This window comes from Ceratotherium simum, chromosome 17 (genome assembly GCF_057802395.1).
Source record: "Ceratotherium simum simum isolate JZ-2026a chromosome 17, ASM5780239v1, whole genome shotgun sequence".
NCBI classification, from domain to species: Eukaryota; Metazoa; Chordata; class Mammalia; order Perissodactyla; family Rhinocerotidae; genus Ceratotherium; species Ceratotherium simum.
Window position 1 is genome coordinate 14589910 of NC_141916.1, and position 26647 is coordinate 14616556.

General features: G+C 35.0%; 3 protein-coding genes across 3 annotated transcripts in view; 2 read left to right on the plus strand and 1 right to left on the minus strand.

The window, feature by feature from the left end:
- The window catches only part of LACRT (lacritin), a 618678-nt gene that overhangs the window by 154601 nt on the left and 437430 nt on the right, over positions 1 to 26647 (plus strand). The gene's annotated exons all lie outside the window — the stretch shown is intronic.
- Positions 10787 to 11969, minus strand: LOC101393305 (olfactory receptor 9S13-like). Its single transcript, XM_004429459.1, has 2 exons — positions 11136 to 11969; positions 10787 to 10915 (listed from the first exon to the last, which is right to left on the minus strand). Exons 1-2 carry the CDS (start codon positions 11967 to 11969, stop codon positions 10787 to 10789), a joined length of 963 nt encoding a protein of 320 aa, XP_004429516.1.
- On the plus strand, positions 18950 to 19958 carry LOC101402013 (olfactory receptor 9K2-like). The gene has a single exon (XM_004429171.2). It carries the CDS (start codon positions 18996 to 18998, stop codon positions 19956 to 19958), a length of 963 nt encoding a protein of 320 aa, XP_004429228.2. The 5' UTR covers positions 18950 to 18995.

Here is a 26647-nt window from a genome sequence, read left to right on the forward strand (position 1 = left end):
ATTCCCAACTGACTTTAATGAAGTCAGTTCCTATGTAGAAGTTTGAGGACCAGTGAACTTGATCATCTTATTACTTCCTGGTAGAATAGCAGTTTTCTCACTCAAAGTCATCAAAGTCATTGTTAATTATAACAGATGCTTCTTTTTTGTGTGTGTGAGGAAGATCAGCCCTGAGCTAACATGCATGTCAATCGTCCTCTTTTTGCTGAGGAAGACTGGCCCTGAGCTAAAATCCGTGCCCATCTTCCTCCACTTTATATGGGACACCGCCACAGCATGGCCTGACAAGCGGTGCGTCGGTGCACACCCGGATCCGAACCCAGGCCGCCAGCGGCACAGCGCACTTAACCACTATACCACGGGGCCGCCCCTAACAGATTCTTCTTAAAAATATTCTTAACCCTTCATTTCCCTGTTTTAACAAATATCACTTCCAGGAATTTCTGTCTTTATTCAACAGAAATATGTAATAAATATAACCCATTTCTTGATTTTCTGATGCCAGTGGATACAAAACTAGTTAGACTTATTTAATGGTGGTCGTGAAATGTTGCTGATGTGAACCAGGCTCACCCCACCGCTGAGGCATTCCTTTAGTTTCTTTGTGTTTCCACTTTATACATCTGATTCTATCTTGGGTTCTAAAATACTTTTAAAGAATGACATAAAAGTAGAGAGTATGTTTTATGTATAGTATGCGGTCTTGGTCATAAAATTTGAAGAATCTTCTGAGATTTTATGAAACTCCAATAATTATAAATGAAATTTTGTGCATTTATATGACAAATACGTTTCATGATTTATATCAAACTCTAAAAACAATTCCTAACCTAAAATAATTAGAAATAAAAATGACAAATGATACACCAAGTCAAAAGTAATTGGACAATAAAAACAAAGAGCACATGTGATTTCCTTACCCTTCAAATTTGCAAAGTATCTTCTGATATGCATCACTCAGTCAACTAATATCACACCTGGTACATAATTAATATTATTTTTATTATTTCTTCTATAAATTTGTTATGCATAATGAAAAAAGTATATTTTATAAAATACCTTAAAATGACGTCAACTACCTTAAAGTTCTGTAACTCTCCTACTATACTGATTTACAGTTACAAGAGTGTTCTTGTATAACATATCTTCATTTTCTCGAACTGTTCTCATTTTGAGTTTTTACTTAAATCTATTAATCTTTGAATGTTTATATATTCAACTCTACCGGCACTTATAATCTCTCCCCAACACAACATATCAGACATACTTAAATTTCTTATTTTCTCATACATTTTTCACAATCCCTACTATTTTCTTTCTTTTTCCAATCACACATGTTCCTCATCTGTAAACTGGAGATAACAATAGTACCTTCTCACAAGGTTGCTGTGTGGATTAAATAAGTTAATACAGGTTTCTTCCCCTATCTGAAAGTTCACTTTATGCCGCTTCACTTTTGTGCAAGACCTACATTAGTACCAGTTTTTGCTAACCAAAAGGAATCCAAAGAGGATTTTCGTTATTACGAAAAAAGGCAAATAGCAAAAATAGCATTCAGTGTTTGCAGTGAGCCATTATAGAGGCTAAGCAGTCAAGCATACTGTCGTATTTCAAGCCTTCCACGTCAGCCACAGCAGACAACGAATCTCAACCTTCGACATCGAGGCAGGCAGACATAGAATAAGGTGTAGACGTTAGTAACCTGCCTGCCTTGATGGATTCAGATGACAATGAGATGTTAATAGATGATCCTTGTCTTCTCTCTCCTACACCCCAGTCTCCCATACCTCCCAGCACCCCAACCTCTAATGACTTTCAGTCTAATACACCATCATCACTCCCACTACGTCTCAGCCTTCCAGTGTGCTCACAGTCTTCTTGATTCTGGTAAGTGAAACTACTCTGTACGTACATTATTTCTACTTTATACAGGCTGTGTATTTATCATATCATTCCTGCTTTTACTGTATGTTAGTATTATTTTAGGTTTTATCTATTATTTGGTATAATTTGGTAGATTATTTTGGGGGTCTTGGAATGTCCCCCAATTTTTTCTATATTAATTAATGGTAATTGATTCTTCATTTTAGATCATTTTGCCTTAAGAAAGGATTCATAGGAACACTCTACTTTCCGATAGTGGGAAAAACCTGTGTATATATAAAACATAGCACTATATATGTAAGCTAACATTATTACTATGTCTCACACATACTATGAAAAATTAAGCTATGATTCAAATAGCAACAGTAGCAATGATATAAGCACTAAGAACACTCAATAACAGGAAAAAAAAAAGATAAAAGAGGCTACCCAAGAAAGAAGAAATTTGTAATCCTTCACAACAAAAATAATTTTAAAAGAAACTCAGTTAGTATGAAGAAAGTAAATTGTTACTGAGGCATGCAGGTGGCTGTCTTCCCAAAAGTGTAAAAGTAGCAGAGCAGAGCCTACTAGAGATTATTAGTGTGGCTTCACTGTGCAGAAAGGAGGAACAACAGCACCTATTGGGCAAAAAGACCTGAGACTCCTGGACTCAGACACGGAGATGATCAGACATCAGATTTTCAAGTATAAGAAAAGAGACATGACTGACTCCTGCAGTACTATTATTAATGGCTGGGGATTCCTTGAAAGGAAACAAGGACTTGTTCCTGGTCTGTGAATGATAAATACCCAATCACTTATGACATAGAATCAAAGAGGATTCTTGAAGGTGGAATAGAAAATGTTGAGAACTAAGAGAAGTGACCCTAAGAATCAAAGTGTCACTCTAAAAGAATTTGGCTTTCAGAAAGTGAAAATATTCTTCAAAATCAGGAATGGAAATATATGACTTTCTTCCTTGAACATACAGACTTTACAGGCAACTTCATCAACAGTAGAACAATTTTATCCGTAGGAAATTTAGGTTTAATTGCCATCAGTAACTGTGCAATGTTCAATGAGAAGCAATGGGCATATGATACTGGCCATACCTATGGAAGTCTCTAGTTAAATTGATAATTAAAGAAAAAAAATAACTAAACTAACTGCCTTCCTGCTACTCAGAAGACTAGAAAAGAAGTTTGACTTAGAAAATGAAAGGGATATGACTACACTTCTAATTCCAGCCAAGATGAAGTAATAGGAACCAGATTCCCTCTCCTGCCAAAATCAACTATAACAACAGAAGAGAACCTCTCTCTCTCTCACATGCTCTTTCTCTCCACTCCCTCTCTCCTTCTCCCCTCTGATATAAATATCACACATAAACACACATATACATACAAATATATATATATTTTTCAAGACATTGACTGGTAGGCAAAGAAGGACAGTGATTCCCAAAAGATGGAAAAGAAATGTGTAAGTCCAATGACTGTCCCACCTCATTTCATTGAGAGCAATTCAAATACTTGAAATTACAGTTAAAGACTATCCCACAAAGAAAAACTCTAGATTGGTTCACTAGGGAATTATACCAAACATTTAAGTAAAAACTTAATAACAATTCTACATAAACTTTTCCAATAAATTTAAAATGTGGGAATACTTCCTAATTTATTTCATGAAGCCAGTGTAAAGTTGGTACTAAACCAGCCAGAAACAGAAGAAAAGACAACTACAGGCCAATATCTGTTGTGAGCACAGATGCAACATTTCTAAACAAAATTTTAGTAAATAAATCCAATGAAGGATCAAACGGATAATTCACTATGACCAAGCAGAGAATATACCAGGAATGTGAGGCTGCTTTGACATTCAAAAATAAGTCAATGTGATTTACTATAATAATAGACTAAGAAGGATGTATATATAATCTCAGTAGATGTAGTAAAAGCATTTGACAAAACCCAACATTTATTCCTAGTAATACATCTCAGTCATTTTCCTCAGCCTGATAAGAAGCATCTAGGAAAAAGCTACAGGTAATATCAGCCTTAATGATGAAAGACTGAAGATCAAGAACAAGACAAGAAGTTAGATTTTAAATGTAATTGATATTAGTTTAGCAGAAGCTTGGAGAGAATTCAGCATTATAAACAATTTTGTTGAAAGAAAATGTACTTTTTCAAACGCCACATCATCTAATGACTTTCAGTTTAATGGGACACCTGAGGTAATGGCTTGGTCTAGTCTAGTCCCCTGACATCAAACTGTGGCTCAGACAGCATTTAGTGATACCATGACACACCAAAGATTACCCCCAACAATTTGTAAAAATCAACAAATGATTTGGAAATCTTTAGAATGATTTGTGTTAAAATCTTTATCACTAGTTAAGCAGTTTAGTAAGAAGATAAAAGAGGCTATTTTGTATTATTGACTTATTTATTGATAATAAACATTTTTATATAGTGATTACTGAACAACCTGTTAAATATTTTGATTATCATCTCTTTTGGTAACCACTAAAGCAATTTAATCATATGTCAAACTCTTCCCATAAAAAAAACTCCTCATCCAGATGGCATCTCCTGTCAGTTCTTGTAAATCTTCAAGGAGGGAGTAATTTCAATGTTATACAATCTCCTCTTCAGAATGAAAAAGGAGGAAAATTCTCCATCTTTTAATGATATTAAGACAAGCTTAAGTCTAAAATGTGCCATGATTAGAATGAGGAAACCAAATCATGCTCTGTCTCGTTGACGAACATACAATTCCAAATAAAATTCAGTAAAACCCCATGAAAATGTATCTCAAGATAAGACAAATTCAGATATGAAATAATGGGCAAATATTTTCCATTTTCTCTTCACCCCTTTTCTGAAACAGGGGATGAGATCTTCAGGACTTATTTTTGGTCAGGGGAAAGAACAAAACTCCAGACACCTTCATCTCAGGAGACAGGCAGCTGCAGGGTGGATTTGCACCTTTCTGGTGATTTCCAACCCATCGCCCCTGCTCAGGACAATATGATGGGGATGGAAACCAAGTAACTAGGAAATATTTTGAATTCTTAACGATTGCTCTGGAAGTTCCATTCTATCACAGGACCCAGAATCTTTACCTTGGATTTAGTTAAAGTGGACAACAGCCACCAGATGGCAGGAAACTGCAGGTGCCTCCAGGGTTTTCTTCCGGAGCCACAACCATCCGGGACTCCTGAGCGGTTCCGTAGGTCCAGGCCTGGATCACACCATTCTAGTTATTTTTTAATGTTTGCCCATATTTTATAAACTTTTTTTCTTACTAATTTTAACGTGTTTAAAGGAAAGGAAATTTTTGAAATGTCTCAAAAAAAGACTGTAAGCACTTGAAAAGACTCACTGAAGAATAAGATACAGTCTTTGCTAAGGAGACATTCACTTGCTGTTGCAGGATACAAAAATAAATAAATATAATTTGTTTTAGAGTGCAATAGAAAAGATGAGAGAGCATAGAGAGATATAAGCTTCTCTTAAGTGTGACTTGACTATTAAGAATTAAACTATTTTTCGAGCCAGCCCTGATGGTCTAGTGGTTAAAAAGTTCAGCGCTCTCACTGCTTTGGTGGCCCGGGTTCGTTTCCCATCACAGAATCACACCTTCAATCAATCGATCAATCAATCAATAAATAAATAAATAAAAGAGGAAGATAGGCAAGAGATGTAGCTTAGGGTGAATCCTTCCCTGCAAAAAAAAAAAAAGAATTAAACTATTTTTCTACATATGGGTATGTAGAGTACGTATTTTTAAATACCTACAAAATTATAATGACCTCATTTTGTCTTCAGTTAAATGATACAATATTTTCTGAAAAGAATATTATTACATTCCATATCATTTGTTTATAGTATGAGAACAACTGATATATATGTACAATTTTATAAGGTTCAAAAAACCTACAACTCTTTAGGAAGAGTTATAATAATTTGTTGAATCTTAAAAATTGAGAGGTAAAAATGTGACATATTTGTTAAACATAAACACAAGTGATATAATATAGGCTTATACTTCTCAAGATGAAAACAGTAGAAATATTATTTTCTCAAAACAACACATAAAAAGGAACATATATAGAACAAGAAAATATTAAAAATGACAAAAGTGAAGAAAAATAATGGGTTATAACGAGTGTGAATGAGATATACTACCCTCATTTTTAAAAATTACTTTTTTGTTGGAGGAGGGGAAACTTGATTTCTAAAAATGCACAGCTATGAGCTGGATCATATGGTAGTTCTATCCTTGATTTTTTGAGGAATCTCCATACTGTTTTCCATAGTGGCAGCACCAGTTTGCACTCCCACCAGCAGTGTATGAGTGTTCCCTGCTCTCCACACCCTCTCTAACACATGTTGTTTCCTGTCTTGTTAATTATAGCCATTCTGACGGGCATGAGGTGATATGATCCAGCTATTCCACTGTTGGGTATTTATCCAAAGAACTTGAAAACACCAATTTGTAAAGGTACATGCACCCCTGTGTTCATTGCAGCGTTATTCACAATAGCCAAGACTTGGAAGCAACCTAAGTGCCCATCAAGGGACGAATGGATAAAGAAGATGTGGTATATATACACAATGGAATACTACTCAGCCATAAGAAACGATGAAATCCAACCATTTGTGACAACATGGATGGACATTGAGGGTATAATGCAAAGTGCAATAAGTCAGAGGGAGAAGGTCAAATACCGTATGATTTCCTTCATTAAGTAGTAGATAATAACAACAATAAACAAACACATAGGGGCAGAGATTGGATTGGAGGTTACCAGAGGGGAAGGGGGTAGGGAGGAGGGCAAAAGGGATGATTTGGCACATGTGTGTGGTGATGGGTTGTAATTAGTATTTTGGTGGTGAAGATGATGTAATCTATGCAGAAATAGATGTATAATGATGTACACCTGAAATTTTTACAATGTTATAAGCCAATGTTACTGCAATAAACAAAAAATTTTTAAAAATGCACAGCTATGAGAGACTATACAGAAAAGTTGAAAATCAATGTATAATAAGATGTATTACACGTGATATACTACACATGGGTAATTACAATAGACTTTCCTTCTCATGGGTTTTCTAAATTATGTTTGATGGTTGAAGCAAAAATTATAATACTGTCTTCTGTGGTTCTAAATGTATGCACATGAAATATTTAAGAAAATCATGTTATTAATGGGAAAAGTAAACAGACACAAAGGGAGAATAAACTCTTATACTTAAATATATTTATTATATTATATTATATATACTTAATACTTAAATATAATATAACAGATTTATATTTCTCAAAGATGAAATCAGCAGGAGAATTATTTTCTCAATAGTAAAATATGAAACAAAGAAATATAGAAAGAACAAAGATATTAAAAATGGCAAAAGTGAAGAAATAACATCATTACAATTAATATAAATGAGATAGATCCCTCCCATTTAGGAACAAATTATCTCTGTTGTGTCTATGTGTGGGGAGGGAAGATCTCGAGTTTTAAAAAGTCACACATATAAAATGCTATATAAAAAGTTAAAAATCAAACTTTTAATAAGATACACCAGAAAAATTTAAAGATAAGCCAAGAGCCATATTGAAATTAAATAAAGTAGAATTCAGGATAATGCACTTATAAATATAGCAAAGTAAAAATCTATATTAATAAAATATGTAACTAAATAGTGTATAATATGTAGTACCGTAAATCAAAAATTACTGTAAGAGAGAAAATAACCAAAATAATACATACGATACTTTATCACATTCTGTTTGTGACATACCAAAGAAGCAAAAGCTAATGAAGTTAGAGAGATTTGAATAAAATTATTAATATATTTGAGTTAATAAATATCTTTACAATATTAAAACCTTTAGAGGGTAAAACTTGCTCTGAGCCAGTGCCACATAATCTTTCCCTCTATGGGCTTTGGATTCAGAAAGTTCTGTGTTCCAGCCCTGACCTTGCTTGTTACTGGCTATGTGAAATTAGCACATTACATAATTCTTCTAAGATACAATTTCTATACTTGTAAAATCTAAATTTAAATTATACTTTTAGTATATATAATGTTGCCTTTACCATGAGTACTATTTGAGGAGTAAAGAAATACATGTGTACTTGATACAGTACCTGATATACATAGAAAGTATTTTAAATTAATATTAATACTTCAAGAAAGAGCTGATGGAAATTTTTCAAAAATTTACTCATTGATAAGCAGGCTTCAAATCTAATATTTAATTTAAAAATTCTAAGAATTGAACAAAAGTTTAGTAAGTTGAACTCTTATAAAATAAATACATAGTAATTTTAAGTTCTCTGAGTCCTAGAATTACCCATTAGAAAACACAAACTAATAAAGATTTTTGTCAAAATAGCAAATAATATATAAAATATATAGAAATATGTTAACTAAAAAAAGTGTGGCCCTCAAATATAGAAACTCCACAGCATTGCTAAAATATAAACAGAAAAAGATGGTGATGATCGTAATAATAATAATAGTAGAAGCTACCCTTAATTGAATACTTTCTGGTGCTAAAATCTTGGGTTATAGAATTTTATGTAATTCTCTCACCTGTTGAATGAAGTAGGTAAACTGACAGCATCCCTTCAACCTTAGAACCACTCAAGGACTTCTCAAATCAGTGATCAGTGGTAGCACAGGGACTTAAACCTAGTCTGTTGGACATCAGATGCAATACTCTCAGCCTTGTTCTCACAAATGTGTATTGTAAAGAAATCAATTATTAGCTAAATGAAATTTTGCTAAACACAAATAGGAATCATTTTGTAAATGCAAAATAATTCTGAAGTCACTGAATTAATAAATAGGTGAGAAATCTTTGAAAAAGCTGTAGCCCTATCAGGCATTCAATCCTACTGTGCAACAAGTATGTGATACCAGCATAAAACTAGGCAAACAAATTGATGGAATAAAACAAAAAACTTGAAATAGAATCTAGTATGTATAAAATGTACTATATGGTCACCACAAGAAATTTCATACACTAAAAGAAATCATTATTATTTTTTAGAAATTTGGGGTAATTTGGGTCCTTTTTTAATACTTTACCAGAAGACCAGTAATTTCCTGATCCTCTGATAGCCTGGCTGTACATCCTATCAAGAATTATCTGTAGGACTTATTTGCCTCAATTAAACAGATCAAATTGGAAAAAAGTGTCACTTTAATTCGCTGGAATTGGTGTCAAATTGAACTAGAGCATTTGGGGAAGCCACGAGGTCTTGGAAGTACTTCCCCTTCTGCCTAAATTCAGTTATTAATAACAGATAAGAAAAAATATCTCTGCCACAGTGAGGTTATAAACAAGCCATGTGAGAGAGGAAGAGAAATGAAAGAACTAACTTTCCGGTCTGACCCTTGTGGATGAGTGTCAGAACAGCGACAAACCACATCTCTACATTATTAAAACAATGACTCACTCCCACTACACATTCAGCTCAATTAGGTTCCTGGATTCTTATTTGGTAGTCATAGATCTAAAGAAAGGAAAGAAAAGCAGAGAAAGTAGGGCAAAACCTTTCATTTCCTCTCCTTATTTTTTTGATCCTTCTTTCCTTCTCCTTTTTCCTTTTTTCTCTGAAAGAAATTGTACTGAGGAAAAGAGGAGAAAATTCAGAGCAGAGAAGAAACAGTTGTGCAAAGGCTTCCTGTGAAAAAGTGATGTTTTGAATGTTAAAAAAATTGACTGATAGAAAAGAACTTGAGGAAGGACCTTAGTCCACACCCTATAGAAAAAACACGTTCATATTAACTAAAATTTTACAATAATACATTAAAATTTAACATTAAAAATATTTATCTGATTTTCAGTAGGTAAGTATATCTACTAAATTAAAAGAGAAAAGGCTGGTAAATAAAATTATATAGCAATGTTATACTGCTCTACACCAAAAATACATTCAAATGTTAAAAGCAAATAGAAACATTATTTGCACAAATAATGACAGGACAATGGGTCAGATTTGTTATAGTTCCAGGACTGGCCCCATATCCATAGCTCCATTCAGAAATGGTTGTTTCTAAGTTGTCAGATTATATTTTCAGTATATTCCACATGCTTTGAAATACATATTTAGGTAATAAAAATTCTAGAGCCATACTGGTATTGAAGTTTGGCTACACCAAGTTACTTAGTTTCCCAGTACCTCAATTTCCTCGTTTGAAAATGGAGATAAAAATGATATATGACATATAGTCCATGTTCTTTATGCATCAGCTTTAATTATTATAAACTATAACATATTATATTAAGAAGAAAGTGAGAAAATAAAAATTAGTAGAATGTTATTGACACACATTTTCCATGTGAAGAATTGCTTCTCAAATAATATACTGCGGGCCCCCTTTTTACAGGAGTAGTAACTCTTAGGATGATACTCCTCGGAAGATAAACCTGGATCTTCTGACCTTTACTCAGAAGTGTTCTATGTAACCATTACCATTCCATTTTGCCACCTACACAATGGGGCTATCTTTTCCAAACAAATATCAGTTTGCTTGCTTTGTAGAATAAAAAAGTTAAAGAATAGTAACACAATTCTTTGTAACACAAAGTATTACACAAATGTAATAATATTTTAATTATTATATAACAGCTCTTAATATTTACTTCTCAAGGTATTATGAAATGAAAATATTATATCATAAGTTGAAAATACATATGCTTTCACATATTCCAAGCAAATAAAATAGTGATGCATATACCTATATTATTAGAAATATTATTATTCCAAAACTTAGAAAAATATTTGTTGCCATATACAAAAATAACTTTGATATAATAATTTTACAAGAACAATGATAACTAGGACCCTTAGAAAACAAAATTAGTCCGTTATATGATGGTTTTACACATATCAGTGAGAGAACCATTGCCTGTGTAATAATCTTTTCATGACATCTTTCACATCTCTGTTTCTTAGACTATATATTAGAGAGTTTAGCATTGGTATTATAAGTGTGTAGAGCAGGGCCGGCCCCGTGGCCTAGCGGTTAAGTGCGCGCGCTCCGCTGCTGGCGGCCCGGGTTCGCATCCCGGGCGCGCACCGACGCACTGCTTCTCCGGCCATGCTGAGGCCGCGTCCCACATACAGCAACTAGAAGGATGTGCAGCTATGACATACAACTACCTCCTGGGGCTTTAAGGGGAAAAAAAATAAATAAATAAAATCTTTAAAAAAAAAAAAAAATAAGTGTGTAGAGCACACCTACAATCTTGCTTTGCTCTGGTGAGGAGGCGACCCCAGGTTGGGCATACATGAAGAACACAGTCCCGTAGAATAAACTCACCACTGCTATACGGGAGCCACAGGTGGAGAAGGTCTTACTCCTGCCATGGGTCGAGGGGATCTTTAGGACAGTGGAGAGGATAGAAGCATAGGAAACCAGAATGCCAGTTGTGGTGGTGATGATGATGAGAGCAGAGAGAATATACGGTACGATCTTATTTACAAAGGTATCAACGCATGAGATCTTGATCAGGGCTGGGAGATCACAGAAAAAGTGGTCCAATCTGTTTTCTCCACAGAAACGCAAACTGAAGGTGAAACCTGTTTGGATCATGGAGTTGATGCATCCACAGATACAGGATCCAGTTACCAATCGAACACAGACATTTTGGGACATGCGCACAGGGTAAAGGAGAGGGGAGCAAATGGCCGAGAATCGATCAAATGCCATGACAGCCAGAAGAAAGCTTTCAATTGTGACACACAGGGCAAAGAAGAAAAGTTGGGCTGCACAGCCATTGTAAGAAATGTTCTTTTCATTAGACAAGAAGTTGGCTAAAGTGTTGGGAGCAATGACTGTGGAGTAGCAGAGATCTAAATAGGACAATTTCCTAAGGAAGAAATACATAGGCGTTTGAAGTCTGGAGTCCATCTTAATGACAATTATCATGCTGATATTTCCCACCACAGTGACCATGTAGAGCAGCAAGAACACTAGGAATAAGAGGATCTGTAGCTTTGGAGGGGTTCTGAACCCCAGCAGAATAAACTCAGTTACCTCTGAGTAAGTGCTATTCAGCTCACTCTTCATACCTGAGACATAGACGGAACCGGAGAGATGATAAAAGGGAAAGAAAAGAGTGATCAGAATACTTGTTTTAGTAAAAATAACTAGGAACCAACATGGAAAACATTTCATTTCATATTATATTGTAGCCAAAATTTTACAAAACACCAATGAACATAAAGAACAAAACACTGAAGGACATAAAGAACATAAAAAATACTTACCATTTTTAAAAGTCTTCCTAGTGAAGAATTCAATACGATTGGTTAGCCTTTTTACACATATTTATGTGCAAATGATGCAGATTTGCTCTCTACTTGTATTTTAGGGAAGTGAAGATTCTAGGAAAATGTCTTGGAACAAATGAGCTTTTTTTTTCTCTTGATTTATTGTCAGTTTACTGCCATTGAAAGTTGTCTCCTTTAGTGGAAGATATTTCTCACAGACATTATAATCCATTTAAGATTTTATTTCAAGTGAAAATCTGTTCAATTGATGGTCTCATTTTATGTTTTAATGATTATTTATTATTTTTTCTATCTACTATAGAAAAATAATATACAAAGATTGTATCTATCTTTCTTATATCAGGAGAAAGACTTCAGATCCTGACAAAAGCATCATCCTTTTAGACATTAACCACATATCTTTATTTCTCTCATTATTTTAGTCCCTATGATGACATACATTCTTAGTGGCACAGTTCATCTGCTAAAAACAAAAGTGACTCTTGCTTACGTTTCTTGAACATACAGAAATCAGACTTATTGGCTTCCTTCCTTCCTTCCTCCCTTCCTTCCTTCCTTCCTTCCTTCCCTCTTTCCTTCTTTTCTTCCTTCCTTCCTTCCCTCTTTTCTTCCCTTTGGATTTTGCACAATGGAATGCAAGTGGAGAATTCTAAGGTCTTGGGCAGAGATTTTTCTGTCTTTTCAGAAACAGACAAATCTAATTAGAAATACAAAGTTCTGTGCATATGAAAGATGGAAGGCACACAGGACAATTTAAAGACAGCTACAAATGAAAAAAAAAGAGAAATATCTATTTAAAGAAGCTTACATCATATTTATTTAGGCTTATGCTATTATGACTATAAAATTTTTGTAAATGAACTATAGCAGAGAGGTAGAGAAAAGAATTAATTTTTATTCTAATTTTATAAATGGAGAAACAGAGCAAAACAGATTTAAGAGGTAAATTTAGAGCCAAGAGATTGAGAAGTGAAGTGGTTTACTGTTCAATAATCTATCATAAAAGGTAAAAGAAAATTGACAAATGATAAATTCAACAATTCACATTCTATGTAAATGTATTTTGTAATGTTATAATCATATAAATTTATAATTCTGTGGATATATAAATTTATATATAAATTCTATAACTATAATAAATAAAATTATATATGATATAAATTATACAGTGTCTCCTATAATGTCTTTTAATTTTTACTGTTGTCATTGCTATAATTTCACTAATTTTGACATTCTTTTAAGGCTAGGTGGGACTATGGAAGTATATTAGAATTAATTTGGTCCAGTTATAATATCTACTTTCTTGAAAAAATTAAAGGTTCACAGAAACGTTGACTGGTTGATTTTAGAAGTCATAGGAATGGTCAAAATAACCTCTGATAGGGGCCGGCCTGGTGGCGCAAGTAGTTGAGTGTGCGCGCTCCGCTGCGGCTGCCCGTGGTTCACGGGTTTGGATCCTGGGTGCGCACCAAAACACTGCTTGTCAGGCCATGCTGTGGCAGCATCCCATATAAAGTGGAGGAAGATGGGCACGGATGTTAGCCCAGGGCCAGTCTTCCTCAGCAAAAAAAGAGGAGGATTGGCAGATGTTAACACAGGGCTGAGCTTCCTCACAAAAATAAATAATTTAAAAAAATAACCTCTGATAGGGCCAATCAACTACAAAAATGCGTGTTTTCCTTAAATTCATATTTTACATAAAAAACTTTCTGGTTTCAACAGAAAAATTGAAAAAAAAGAAAGAAATGTAACTAAAGCTATCTAAAAGAAGATGTTGAGAACAAACAGATTAAATATGAGATAGTCTCCAGAATGAATACTATTTCTTATTAAATCCTCACTGTATTTGAAATCGAGTACATTCATGAAGAAACAAAAGTATGAAAAGAAGCAAACCTTCATTCAATGGGAGGTTTTTCTGCAACATGGACTGAATTTCCTCACTGTTCACATCACGACTCAAACTGCAAAGATGAACAAGTACTAGCAAAAGTTGTAGCTTCTCTGTCTCTCCTCTTTCTTTCTCTCTCCCTCTCTCACCAAATTTACTGTACTTTTTCATTGATTAAACCAGCAAATACCTGGGATGGATCCCGAGAGAAATTCTCCCATGAGGAGGGAAACCAGAGTGTGGGTATTTCCTCTGCAAAATATTCCCCGGGGACTAAAGGTCCCTCTCACCAGTAATGTATTTCGTATCAAAATGAAAAAAGAGGGAGAATAAAATTATTTGTTAGTAAACTTAAGAGACCATTAGAAAGTTAGAAAGGCTATCTAGAGGACATGGGAACTAACATTCTACTTATAGAACAAAATAATTAAAAAACACATTTGGATGAGAGGTACTTGACTCTTATTTTCATGATTTACACAGAGGGACATTCACAATATTTCTGATGAATGGATTATGACCCTAACTTTTAGAAACTCATTTCTTATTTCTACTGTAAATCCATCATGCTTGTATTAGAGGAAAATTAATACAGAGAATAAGCTAAACAATTTATGGAAAGTTGAATAAAGGGGATTTTGATGTAACATAGAGATTAGCAAGAGCGGCAGTCATACCTCCATCTGTGATTTCAAGGCACAGGAAGAGGTGGTGTTAAAAGATCCCAGACATCTCAGAGTTTCTTCAAGAGTGAGAGCCATGGTGAGAACCATAATGCCCACTAGGTGCTGAAACCAAATAGAGAAACATCCCAAGAAGCATGTTGAAAGTGAAAGAAATTCCCTCTCTTCATAGATCTTCAGTTCTACCGTTGTCCTATGAAAGCCATAGATAATAGGTCATTGAATGAGTGTAACTGGAATTGGCCCACAGGCTGTAGTTGGATGACCATTAGTCTAGAAGGTACAAAGATTCTTCAGCTAACATTTTGGGAAAGAAAGAATCTTAGAAAAAAAATTTTCAAGACTTTCCACAATCATGTTCTGTGGCTTCAAAGAAGTTTGGCATTTTTATTGCATTGGCTTCCTGCCAATAAGAGCATAAATTTAATTGTCCTGTGTAGATGGCATGTTAAAACATTGCAAAATATTTTAGTAATAACAGAACACTGTTCTATAATGATATGCACTGAGATGATAGCAGCTTATCCGACATTTTATGCACAAACAGATATGATGTTTTAATGGAACAACTACAGAGCAGGAGGGCAGGAAGTTTCAGAATCGTTCAATAAAACATTCAGAATCATTGAGTGAAACCCAAGTAATTCACATTTTTATGATTTGAGGATTCTTCTCCAAATATTTACAGATGCTTCTCCTGGATCTTTCTCTCTCTATGCTGATATCAACTCTGGGGTTTTGGCAGCCTTGAGTCTAGGTAGAGGTGTACTGGAGGAAATAAATGGTCAACTTTCAATTCAATAGTACTTTCAGTTCTCACATTCTTCCCCCAATGCACCTGCTACTATTTTTAGAATCTTCAAATAGTTGCTCCATGAGTTCAGTCCAAGTTTGAGAACTGCTTTAAAGAGAGACAGACAGGATGGAGCGTGCTAACTACATCTACCCTCTTTTTTCATTTTTTAAAGTTGTTTTCACCAGAAATATGGTTCTGAGTCTTGGCTATTGTAGAAGTAGATAACAACAACCATAAACAAAGACATAGGGACAGAGATTGGATTGGTGGTTACCAGAGGGGAAGGGGGGAGGGAGGAGGGTGAAAGGGATAATTCAGTACACGTGTGTGGTGATGGGTTGTAATTAGTATTTTGGTGGTGAACATGATGTAATCTATGCAGAAATAGAAGTACAATGATGTACACCTGAAATTTTTACAATGTTATAAACCAATGTTACTGCAATACACAAAAAATTAAAAATAAATAAATAAATATGGTTCTGTATTAAGAGTTATTTAAAATCACTACAAAGATGTCCTTCCATTTCTTCTGGTCTGCATTGTTTCTGACAAAAAGTCTATGTTTTAACTTGTGTTTGCTTGTGTAGAATGTCTCTTTTTCCCTCTGGCTGCCTTCTCAATGTTTTCTTTTGCACTCATTTTGAGAAGGTTTATTCTGTTGTGCCTTCATGTGTTTTGTTTTTGTTTTTCTCTGTTTATCCTGCTAGGTATTGTGAATTTGCTTGCATCTATATGCTTATAGTTGTCATCAATTTTGAAGAAAATTTTCCCACTATAGCTTAATTTATTTGTATTTATCTAATTTATCTAGATTTCAATCTTTGAATTTGTTGAGGGTTTCTTTATGTCCCACCTATTGTGAATGTCAGTAAGTGTTTCTTATGTATTTACAAGCAGTAGCGTGTTGTTATTGCTAAGGCTATTGTGAGAATTTTCAAGATGGGCAAAAAATATATTGGATTCTGTTACGTTATATAGATTAGATACCCAAGCCTCACTCCATGTGCTTTCTCTTTGAAGATGTTGGAAAGTTAAAATGTCTCCTTCTGCTAGGGTTCTTGACAAAGATTTTGCTCTACCAATTAGATCCAGACAAACTCAGAATTTGGAATGGCAGAGTGATTTGGGGATCAACTTTTTGTTCCTGTTGACCTTTTCTACCAGTTAGGAAGGTTGTGGAAACAAGTGGCCTCTCTCTGCAGCTGTTGAGTCCCCAACTTCCTAGAGAAGCTATTTTGATGAATGAGGAAGTGGTGAAATATTTTTGATTCTCTGTATCTGATTCCTGGATCAGAGTTATGGTGCTGTGTTTTGAAATCATACCTCCAATGGTAGCCCTCTTTGTGAATGAATCCTATATTGCTCTAAGGGTCATTACAAGAGTGTCAGCCAGAAGTTCCTCCAGTATTTTCAAATTTGATAGGCCTCAATTCACCCTAAAGAATAATTTCCTGTTTAAAATACCTAAACTACTTTCTCTTCCTACACAGACCTAAGTTTTACCAATACTGTATTATAATAAGGGTAAGCTCTGGCCTCGTATCATTTTGTTATGTATATCCAAAAAAAAAAATTCCATGAAAATTCTAGAAACAATTTTTAATTAAAGGAGGGATTTTCAAAAATAGAATTACAATCAAATTATGTAAATATTTATGAAAAAATTACATCCTTATAATATTAGGCTGCTTAAATAGTGTATTGTGTCTATAATCTAGTCTTTCAGTCACACAGTAGTTTTCAAGGAATTTTTAAATATAGGTTCTGATCTCCTATAAATATTTTTACTAAAGATTTTTTAAATAATTTTATTGAATGCTATCATTTCTTTCATTATATTTTCTAACTCTTTAGTATTTTTATATAGGAAAGCATAGAATTAGCAAAACATTGCCTAACTTTGTGTTTGTAATCTAGAGTATTTACTGCATCACGAAATATGTCTGCATCAAAAAAACATAAGTAAACAATAGCATGGTGTAAATTTTTGCCTTTGAAATGTAATTTATTACATAATTTAAAATATTCATTTATCTCAAACTTTTCTAATATACTATAAACTTTAAGTCTATTTCTCTGTGCCTATCAATACGCATGTTGTAATAATTACAAGAAACTTTTTCTTTGTCAATGAAAGTCCAGAGAAACTTCCCAAAGGATACATACAACCAGAGAAGAAAGTGTTTCTTGTACTTGGACTATGATTAGACTGTTTGTTTGTCTCTGAGTTCCTGCAGTCCTCATGGACAGCAGCCACGGAGCCTGCACTCATGTCTCCTTAACTGACTCTATGATTACTCCTCTCCCAGTGGAATCCATCACAGAGGATGAGCAAAACCTCAGTGCTGAAATATCCCGAAAAAGATTTCACAGGAGTAAAAATAACTAAGGCCGTCACAAACAACCACCGTTGATTCTCTGGCAGATGATCATGGACTCTGGAAGACACAAGGTTGCTACGCTCCTTAAATATCCATGGTTATCTGATTATCCTTATTTTAAGATGGATAATGCATACAAGAATTCAGGAAAGGAATTTTCCTTTATATATATTCCTTGTTCTGACTGAAGAGTGGGATCCCTTGAATTGATGTAGCTTTAGTAGAAAGTCATTTATAGCAGTGTAAAGATTGGACTGTTCACCAGCTTTTCTCTCTGCTTCAAAAAAGAACAAAATTTTATGACATTTTTAAACCAGCCAACTACTAATGGATATGAAATATTTATAATGAGGCAGTAAACATGCATTTAAATAGGGGAATGACCTTGATCTGAGAAAATGAACATATATTTGGAAATAGCTTTAGATAATTTTATTTAATCTAGGTTTAGTGATTTTTGATGTTATTAATGTTAACAAACCTATAACATCTATTTTTCTTCTGTTTTCAAAGATGGCTTCAGTAATAATGGAAACTAAATAGATTGAGGTAAAATATTTTTAAATATATTTATTACTGTTGTGTAATGATTCAAACAATGACTTGGCTATCATAATAGATAAAAGCACTATCATAGATATTATATGTAAAACTTTTATTTTAGATTATATCCAATGCTACTATTTTAGATTATATGTAATACTCATACTTTAAATAGATATCATTATTTAACTATAACTATATTAAGAATAGAAATTCAGAATGTGAATAAAATAAAAAAATGCTACATTCTTGCTCAGTTCCCTGCAAAAGCTTGATTTAAACACAATAAACAAAGAACTTTCACTGCTTATTTGAATAAGAATCTCAGATGTCTAGTGTTATCTAATCCAAATTCTTGATTCTTCATGACATAAAAACTATTTTATATGCAATATTTAACTAAGCTGTAAATAATTTATTTCTACATGTAAGAGAGTATTTATGACACAAGAATCAAAGCCAAGAGTTCATTTATTTCCCTTATGCCTCTCAGCAGGTTTCTGCCATGGGTGACATGAGAGCAAGCAATCACTCGGAAGTGACTGACTTCATTCTTGTCGGCTTCAGGGTCCGCCCAGAGCTCTACCTTCTCCTCTTCCTGCTATTTCTGTTCGTGTATGCCATGGTCCTTCTAGGGAATGTCGGGATCGCGGCCATTGTAATGACTGATCCCCGACTGAACACACCAATGTATTTCTTCCTAGGCAACCTCTCCTTCGTTGATCTCTTCTATTCGTCTGTTATTGCACCCAAGGCTCTGATCAACTTCTGGTCTGAGAGCAAGTCCATCTCCTTTGCAGGCTGTGTGACCCAGCTCTTCCTCTTTGCCCTCTTCATTGTGACTGAGGGATTTCTCCTGGCAGCCATGGCTTATGACCGCTTCATCGCCATCTGCAACCCCCTCCTCTACTCTGTCCAGATGTCAACACATCTCTGCTCTCACTTGGTGGCTGGTTCCTATTTTTGTGGCTTCATCAGCTCAGTTCTTCAGACCAGCATGACATTTACTTCATCCTTTTGTGCTTCTCGGGCCATTGACCACTTTTACTGTGACGACCGTCCACTTCAGAGGATTTCTTGTTCTGATCTCCACATTCGTAAGATGGTTTCTTTTTTCCTATGCAGCATTATTATTTTGCCTACCATAATTGTCATTATTGTGTCCTATATGTATATTGTGTCCACTGTGCTAAAGATACACTCCACTGAGGGACGTAAGAAAGCCTTCTCCACTTGCAGCTCTCACCTAGGAGTCGTGAGTGTGCTGTATGGTGCTGTCATTTTCATGTATTTCATCCCTGACAAATTTCCTGAGCTGAGTAAAGTGGCCTCCTTATGTTACACCTTAGTCACTCCCATGTTGAATCCTTTGATTTACTCTCTGAGAAACCAAGACATCAAGGAAGCTCTGAGAAAGATCCTGGGGAAAAAAATATTTTTACTTAATTCTATATTAACACTGATATAACTGAAGGACCTGGACATCATGACAATTTGGGGAAGCACTGATACAAAGAATGCACCTATTGGTAATAGAAGTATTTAATCCTAGTAGCCTATTTATTTGAATTCCATGTACTTACAGCTGAAGAATACATTTGGACTGTATTTTGCCTGACTGTTGATTTTAAGAGGAATGGCCTTCTACATATTTCAACTTCATTTTGGGTAAAGATAATAATTGATATGCCATTTGTTTTCAAAGTAAAATTTATTCCACCTTTGCTATTGGCTCTCTGAAGATGATACTTGGGATGTTTTGTTTATCTTGAATCAGTAATATATGTTATTTAGATACGTATATAATTGGCAGAGGTAACAAAATATGATATAATAAGCAGACGTAACAAAATATCACACTTTTACTTAAGAAATCTTTTTGAGTGCTTAGTGAAAGAATCTGATACTCTGCAGTGCACAGAGTCCTAAGAATGACATGTGAGTCACTCAATTCTCTAGAGGCTGAATGGGTGACATATTTATTACATGGTTTCTCTCATTTGGATCATTATTATTTTGTCCCCCATATAAATCTCTACTAAGCTAATAAATTATCCTCCAAAATCCCCCCCCTTTCACAAGAAACTGTAATAACAATAATCCAAAAGTAAAGATAATTCATTTTTTGTTGTATATGCCCTTCTAAGAATATATTCATCAAATTGATATTTATTTGATTCTGATGCACTCTTTGCTCTATGAAAATCCCTAGGAATAAATAATTTCTATCCTTAACCTCACAATCAAATGAGGGAAAAACAGCTGAATAGAGAACTAAACTGCCACATAGTAAACCCAGTGAAATAACATATATAGAAAATAACTGGGGAAGTAGAGTCTCTAGAGGTGAGTGGTCTTAATGGTCAGGGAAAACTCCTAAGCACATATTTAAAAGTAAATATAATTGAGCAAGATGAAATAGACAGGTTTCTGTGCAAAGGGAAATAAACAACTCTATAGTGACCTTCATGAAGTTTAATAAGTGATTTTTAATGCACAAGACGGAGTGAGAGATGAGACTTCAAAGGAAATTCAGGGAAATCATGCAGATCAATATGACAAGTCATGGAAGATGACCTTTATTCTATAGACAGCGGGTAAGCATTGGGGATTTTTAGGAAAGGCGGCATTATGTTCAAATTGGCATTTAACAAAAGATAAATATTCATAGGGAGAACACGGGAGTCACAGAGAGGGTGTGGCTGTCCGTGTAAGAGCTTATGGTGGCTTTAACAAAGGCAGTCTTGCTACAGATAGTGAAGAGAAGGACTATCTAAAATAGCAGGTAAACTGAGATGACTATTGGTTGATGTTGACAAAATATTGATGAAAGGAATATTTGAATATTGACAAATTGAGAATGAGGTAGAAGTGAATGATGACTTCTCATGTTTGAGCATTTATACCGGGAAAATGCTACCTCAGAAAATGAAGAGGAGAATATAGGAGGAATAAGAGTTAACCATTAACTTAAAAGTTAATAAAATAAACTTAGGGGTCAGACTTCGTTTTCAGATTCTGTTTTTGCCTCTGTAGCTTTGGGCGAGTTACAGAATATCCTGCACTTTCATTTCCTCGTGTAAATGAGTTGCATAATAGCATCTACAGCTTAGAGTTATTTGAAGGATTAAATTATATAAATTTCATGTAAATTTGTTAAATCTATGTCTTGAACAGCTGCCAGATTTGTTCTTTCCTCATGCCGTCAGTACTATGTCAAGTCTGAGAGAGGAGGATGATAATTTTCTCCACCCCTCTCACTGACTCTACCATGGAGCATCCTCAATTCTCCAAGCTGACCCACGTTTTAATTTCCATAGCCAGATCTTGAGAAACTGCTAACTTTGTTTCTTCCGTCTTTACCTTTCTTTCTGCTGAGAACTAATAGAAAAGATTTAAAAAATGACAAAAAAAAATGAACAGAGCCCCTAGTTAGTTGCAAAATAATATTTTATCAAAGGTTATATCTATTTATCTCTCTACCTGTATCTTTCTTTAAGAATCTTCTCTTATACTTGAACAAAAGTAGCCTCTTTCACAAACAGTTTTAAAATACAATTACTGTGGACTCACTAGCTGGAAAAATTTTATGAAGATTTTCAGGTAAGTGGTCACTGTACTAATGTGGTGTTTTGTCTCCCTCCTGAGATGAAGCAGAAAGATGTTTAGGTTGAAAGAGGCACATTTTACTAACGCTCCTCTGGGAGCACAATGCAGAATCCTTCAGGCAGCACTCTGAGTCCTGTAAGGGAACACACCTGCAATGAAAGAGGCTCCCGATTGTTTGTAATTCTAGCCCGCCCAAGACCCAGACACTGAGTCCCTGTCTAGTGGATATTAGTAATCTTATATTAAACTGAGAAAGAAGTCCTAACAATAGAGCTGCCTGTCAAGGGAGAAGAATATTCCTCTATATTCACCATGTCTGCACAACCCCCACCCACCATCAGACCCACACGTACACATAAATGAACATAATCATAGTCTCTCTCGCTGTATCTCTCACTCTCTTCTCTCTCTCTCTCTCTCTCTCACACACACACACACACACACGCACACACACACACACACACACACACACCAGAATACCTTTGAGAAAAGTACTAAGAATGGCCACTGATTGAATCACCTCCCAGAGCCATGTATGTCCAATGTCATCCAGCTGACTCGGAAAAGAATCTTCAGGCTGAGGTAGAGGCTAACAGACCTCACCATAAGAGGATACGCATAACAGTTTTTCAATGCTGATTTTTTTACCTTCCTTTTCTCTGTTCAAGTAATTGCTGTCATTGCTACAGCAATTAAATCAGGTATATCCTGTTCTCCCATCTGCTTGGAACTTACTCTTCTCATTTTATTTTTCACTCACTCTGTGCTGTACAGAGTAAGCTCTGAGAGCAGAGATGAGACTGAAAAATAACAATAATAACTAGCATGTCAATATAAATTAATCAAAATATATACGTAAATGCATATATACATACATATATATATGATTCTCTATATATGATATATGCATTATAAGACTGCTTATAAAATCATCAAAGTTGTAGTACAGGTCATGTACAAAATCACTTTGATAATATCTAGCTAATTTTTGGATTTAGGAGTTCCTGCTTATTTTTCAAAACATCACTGTAAGTACCTAACATGCTTATCTAAAACATTATCCACATAAGGAACTTCTTCAAACTTATCTAGTGACTTCTCATTAAATTTATAACTACAGCTGATGGTAGTGTCAATAACTAGTAGAGTTTTCCTAATTTAAATGATAGTGTCTATGGTGGTGAATCCTCCCTCTGCTGCTGCTACACTAACAACAATTGTATTACAAGGTTTTAGCCTACTTTTAACATTGAGATTTTTATGTTATATCTTCTATTGCTTTGAGTAGTTTCCTGTTTTTTAGGCCAAATTAAATCTTCTTTCCAAAAAAAGACATTTCTGATTCACTGCTCTAAAATGAAGTCCTTGGATCTAAAAGACTAGCTCTGCACACTATTTTTTCTTAAACACTTTATTGAGGAATAACTAATGTAAAATAAACTGTGTTCATTCAGAGTGTACAATTCTGTGAGTTTTGACAGTTTTATACATCACAGAAGCCATCACCACATCAAGATACAGAACATTTCCATCACCTCCAAAAGATTTATCCTGCCGCCTTTTAATCCATGCCTCCTGCCAACTGCATTCCCAAATAACCAGTGATCTGATTATTTTTTGCATATGTACATATACACACACACACAGTATGTAATCTTTTTTGTCAGGTTTCTTACACTGAGTAAAATGATTTTGAGACATTCATTTTGTCACGTGTGTAAGTAATTCATTTTTTTTATTGCTGAGTATTATTGCATATTCCATTCTACACATATACCAAATTTTGTTTATGCACTCTTATATTGATGGGCAATTGAGGTGTTTTCAGTTTTTTAGATAATGTGAATAAATGAACATTTATGAACATTCACATTTATGTATTTGAGCCAAGGCCCACTCTATCCCTCCCCTCTTTCAGCGCACCAGGATAGAAATTCCACTTGTTCAGACAAGTGCAGACAAGAACATAGGGATTCCTCTTCCCTGACATCCCAGTCAAGGCAATATCACCTTGAGAGTAGCAGGATGCAAACATTTCTTGTCTGCTCCAGCCCCATGTTGCAGAATCTCTATCCAAGACAAAAGGGGCTAAAATGTCTGGAGACCTCTTCCTCTACCCAGCCCCATTCATAGGGTAGAAGTTTCACCCCAGACATGATAGGCCAAGAATAATGAGGCCACGATTTCAGTTGCCCAGTTCAAAGGATAGAGGTTTTAGCCAAGAGAGACAAGCATAGAAGACAATAAGCTTCCAACCTCACCCAGAAACCTGCTCATAAAGCACGGGTGTCACCTTGAGAGAACTGGGCCACTGCTCCTGCTCCAGTTCCAGAGCAGTTGAAAATGGGTTTTACCTAGAGTGAAAGGGAGGCCATAATAACAGAAGGCTCCAAAGCTCTCCCCAAGTGAACTGACTTTATTTGTAACAAAGTATGGGAAAGTTCAAGCATAAGTGAGCTCACAAACATAACAAATATTTGGTTGATATGCAATTAAGAGGAGGCTGGTAGCTTCATGAGAGCAAAAGCTAACTGTAGATTATCTAGAAGTTTACCAGAGACAATTGAGGAAGGAGGCAGCTAACAAAGGTCCTCCTGTAGCTGGAACAAACCTCAAAGACACCTTAAGGACTATCCTTGCAATGGGAACCAAATTTAATTGGATCAAGCTGTAGAGCAACACATGTCCCACATGTTTTCAGAACAACAGAACAAGAAGAATTAGTGGAGGCTATCTGCTGGGTAGGAAACCTACAGAGACACAACAGTCCACACAATGACCAGGGGAAGACACAGCCAAAAGTGGCCCTGATGAAACCACTGTCATCCAAGAGTAACTGTGCATAAGCTTAAGGTTGTGCCTCTGAGAAGTGACACCACAGGCTTCTCAGAGCAAACAGAATTCAATAAAATAGTCCAGCAAAGTCACTAAAAAGTCAACAAGCAAACAACATCAAAATATAGAAATTATTTTTAAAAATTATTCTGCAGTTTAAAGGTACAATAACTGAAAGAATGTCATATAGTTGGAATTATATAGTATGTAGCCTTTTCAGACTAACTTCTTTCACTTAGGAACATGCATTTACAGTTCTTCTACGTCTTTTCACAGCTTGATAGCTCATTTATTTTTAATGCTGAATAATATTCCATTGTCTGGATGTACCATGGTTTATTTGTCCATTCACCTACCGAAGAACATCTTGGTCACTTCCATGTTTTGGCAATTATGAATAAAGCTTCTATAAACATCCAAGTGCGGGTTTTGTGTGGACATAATTTTTCAACTCCTTTGGGTTAATACCGAGGAGCTTAATTGCTGGATCATATAGTAAGAGTATGTTTAGTTTTGCTAGAAACTGCTAAATTGTCTTCCAATGTGGCTATACTATTTTGCAGTCCCACCAGCAATGTAGAAGAGTTCCTGTTCCTCGCATGCTCACCATTTGATGTTGTTAGTGTTCTGGATTTTGGCCATTCTGATAGATGCGTAGTGGTGTCTCGTTGTTTTAATTTGCATTCCATTATGACATATGATGTACAACAACTTTTCACTTGTTTATTTGCCATCTCTATATCTTCTTTGGTGAAATGCCTGTTAAGGTGTTTGGTCCATTTTTTAATCAGGTTGTTTGTATTCTTGTAGTCAAGCATTCAGAGTCCTTTGCATATTTTGGATATCCTTTATCAGATACGTCTTCTGCACATATTTTTCCCCAGGCTGTGTCTTTTCTTGTCATTCTTTGACAATGTTCTTCACAGAGCAGAAGAGTTTAATTATAACGAAGTACAATTTATCAATTATGTCTTTCATAGATCATGCCTTTGGTGTTGTATCTGAAAAGGCATCACCATACCCTTGGTCATCTAGCTTTCTTCTACGGTATCTTCCAGGAGTTTTATAGTTTTTTGTTTTACACTTAGGTCTGTGATCCATTTGAGTTAATTTTTGTGAATGATGTAAGGTTTTTATCTAGGTTCACATTTTTGCAAGTAGATGTCCATTTGTTCCAACATATTTTGTTGAAAAAACCATCTTTTCTCCCTTGTGTTACCTTTGCTCTTTTATCAAAGATCAGTTGACTATATTTGTGTGGTTCTACTTCTAGTCTCTCCTTTCTGTTCCATTGATCTGTTTTCATTCTTTCACAAATACCACACTGCCTTAATTACGGTAGCTGCAGTCAGTTTGAAGATTTGGGGTGTCAGTTCTCTGATTCTGTTCTTCTACTTCAGTATTGTCTTGGCTATTCTGGGTCTCTTGCCTCTCCATGTAGACTTTACATTCAATATCTAAAGTTTGTCAATATGCACAAAACAACTTGCTGGGATTTTGATTGGGATTGCATTAAATTTATAAATCAAGTTGGGCTGAACTGACATCCTGACAATATTGATGTCCCCACGAACAAAGAATACCTCTCCGTTTATTTAGGTTCTTTGATCTTTTCCATTAAAGTTTTACAGTTTTCCTCCAATAGATTTTGTACATATTTTTGTGAGAATTATTTGTAAGTATTTTATTTGAGGAGGTGCTAATATAAATGGT